The 2,738-nt window shown below is 62.7% G+C and overlaps 1 protein-coding gene across 1 annotated transcript; it reads right to left on the minus strand.

Annotated features, from left to right (window-relative positions):
• Positions 1-1,278: 1,278 nt before the first annotated feature.
• NPBWR1 (neuropeptides B/W receptor 1) lies at positions 1,279-2,479 on the minus strand. Its single transcript, XM_011937601.1, has one exon. It carries the CDS (start codon positions 2,477-2,479, stop codon positions 1,493-1,495), a length of 987 nt encoding a protein of 328 aa, XP_011792991.1. The 3' UTR covers positions 1,279-1,492.
• Between the last annotated feature and the right edge of the window lie 259 nt (positions 2,480-2,738).

Genomic DNA, 2,738 nt, shown 5'->3' on the forward strand with positions numbered 1-2,738 from the left:
CTAAACTGCAGAGGATTGGGCAAACCCAGTGCCAGTCTTCTCTCTCAATCCACTTTGTCTTCCATATGCAGAGATAAAAACACAGGTAGGATGCTGGCCAGTATCCCTGGTGACTCCAGAACCAGTATTTACCCGGTTTACCGGGACTACCTGCCGGATGCTGTCTACAACTAAGGAATAAAGCCCACCTAATCCACAGCTCCCTGTGAAAAGTCCAGCAGAAAAAACCTGAAGCCATCGGTCATCTCTGCTTCCTGCTGTCCCTAAGGCGGGGCCCAGGAAGCACAGAGAAAGGGAACACAAGAGAATAGATAGCATTTCTTTTTATCTTATTTGATCCTCATGGCAACTCGTGAGATTAAGACGTGTACATTATTTATAAAGTTTTCAGTCCTGAAAAACAGTACACACATGAACAGTTACAACAAACTGGTCTAAGTCAGACAAGAGACGAGGCCAATTGGGGGAATGGGGCATGGGGCTTGGCGTCCTCTAGAAGCAGCGATGACCAGTGCGCCGCAGCGCTGTGAAGCGCGCTCAGCCCGAGCGCTCCACCACAAAGCCCCGCGGTTCTCGGACGCTAAGCGCCCGGCCGCTGGCTCCTCCAGGGGGCGCCGGAACCGCGGGCCCGGGCTACTCCGGGTTCCTTGCTCAGGGAGTCTGAGACATTTTCAGGGGAGATTACGGATAGGAAAGAGAAAAGGCAAAGAAAAGAAGGAGTTGGGGCACACAGGAAGAAGGATCACTATTCGTTTCACATTCTAGGCAGTCACAGCCAAGCGCCACCCTCCTTCCTGGCATCTCATGCCTCCGCAAACGCGCGCACACCACACCCACACAGGGGTGTACTCACACCCCGATGGGGCACCCCGAGTTGGTGTGCTTTCCCGAGTTGAAGAGACGCTGGCGGCCTCGGCAGCGGTCCCCGCGCGCGGCGCCAGGCCAAGTGCCTCTCACAGGGTGGGCGCCAAACGCTCGCGCCCAACCCTCTTCCCAGAGCGCGCGGAGGACAAGGTGACCCGCTCGGGCTGTGCGCCAGCTACAGCAGGGGCCCCGCGGAGCCGACGCCTAGGGGCGCCCGCAGCGTCCTCGGGCCTCCCTTCGAAGGCGCAGAGAGCTCCTACTCTAGCCAGGTTCCAGACGACCAGGGCTCGGGGTGGGGGAGCAGAGAGCAGGGAGCAGGGCAGGGAGTGGGTGGTTCCCAGCAATACCCGCCTCCTCCTCTACCCTCCTCTACCTCGGCGTGAGGTAGCGCTCGGCGTGGCGATCTTAGCCGCAGTGCTCCTCACGCGGCGTGGACGCGCATCACCTGGAGGGCAAGGTCAACCTGCGGGCGCTGCCGCGGCGCTTCCGATCTGCTAGGTAGGGGATGGGGCGCGAGTCAGTTTTCCCCGGAGGCCTAGGAGGCCTGTCGGGTCCCGCACTCTGGCGGCGGCTCCTCCTGCGCGGGCTAGGGGTGGCGGGGCATTTGCGTAGCCGGACGATGGGGGAGTCAGGCGGCCGCGCGGCAAGTTATCAGCTGGCGGAGGTTCCTGCGGAAGCTGTCGTCCAGGAAGGCGTAGAGGAAGGGGTTGAGGCAGCTGTTGGCGTAGCTCAGGCTGGTGATGAAGTAGGAGATAGCGATGACGAGCGGCGTCTGCGGGAGGTCGGTGGTGAGCGCCACCACGGTGCTCAGGTGGTAGGGCGTCCAGCAGAGGAGGCACACGGCCAGGATCGCCACCACCAGGAACGTTACCCGCTTCTTGGCGCGCTGCAGGGCCTTGGCGTGGCTGTCCAGCCGCATGGCATGCAGCCGGCACAGCAGCGTGGTATAGAGGACACAGATGGTGGACACCGGAATGGCGAAGCCCAGCACGAGCGTGTAGAGGCGGCTCGCGCGCCACCAGAAGGCCTCGGGCTGCGGGAAGACCAGCACGCACTGGCGCCTGCCCTGTTCGTCGTCGAGCCGGGCGAAGACTGCGAAGGGCAGCACGACGAGTGTGACGAGCCCCCACACGGCCAGGCTCACCGCGCGCGCGGCGCTGTAGGTGCGGCCGGCCACCCGGCGCGACTCCGCAGTGGCCAACACCACCAGGTAGCGGTCGGCGCTCATGACGGTGAGGAAGTAGAGGCTGGAGAAGGTGTTGTACTGGTCGATAGCCACGATGAGTTTGCACATGAGCTCCCCGAAGGGCCACTGCCGCAGCAGGAAGTCGGCGATGTTGATGGGCAGCACCAGCGTGAAGAGCTCGTCGGCTATGGCCAGGTTGAGGATGAACAGGTTGGTGACGGTCTTCATGTGGGGCGCCCGCAGCAACACGTACAGCACGGCGGAGTTGCCCGTCAGACCCACGGCGCAGATCACCGCGTAGACAACCGGCACAGCCACCGCCAGCGGTGCCGGCAGCGGCGCCAGAGTCGACGCGTTGGAGCAGCTCAGCTCCGGGCCCAGGCACGATGCGTTGGCGGGCCAGGGTTCCGAGAACGAGGCGTTGTCCATCTCAACGAGGGCACAGGAGCCGGCGACCCGGCGTACCCCACGGCCGCCCCACGGAGCTCAGCGGTCCCGAAGCCCGGATCTGCACGGACCTGCTCGCGGACGCTCGCTTCAGCTCTCCAAGCCGTTCTCTAGTTTTTCTGGAGAAGGGTGCCGTTCCCAGCCACCCCACGGCCCACTGTCGCTGCGGATTCACGGGACTGGAAAGAGGAGTTTAAAGCATAGGTTAGTTCGTCGACGTGTAACTTTAGAAAAAGGCGCG

This window comes from Colobus angolensis, unplaced genomic scaffold (genome assembly GCF_000951035.1).
Source record: "Colobus angolensis palliatus isolate OR3802 unplaced genomic scaffold, Cang.pa_1.0 Scaffold166, whole genome shotgun sequence".
Lineage (NCBI taxonomy): Eukaryota > Metazoa > Chordata > Mammalia > Primates > Cercopithecidae > Colobus > Colobus angolensis.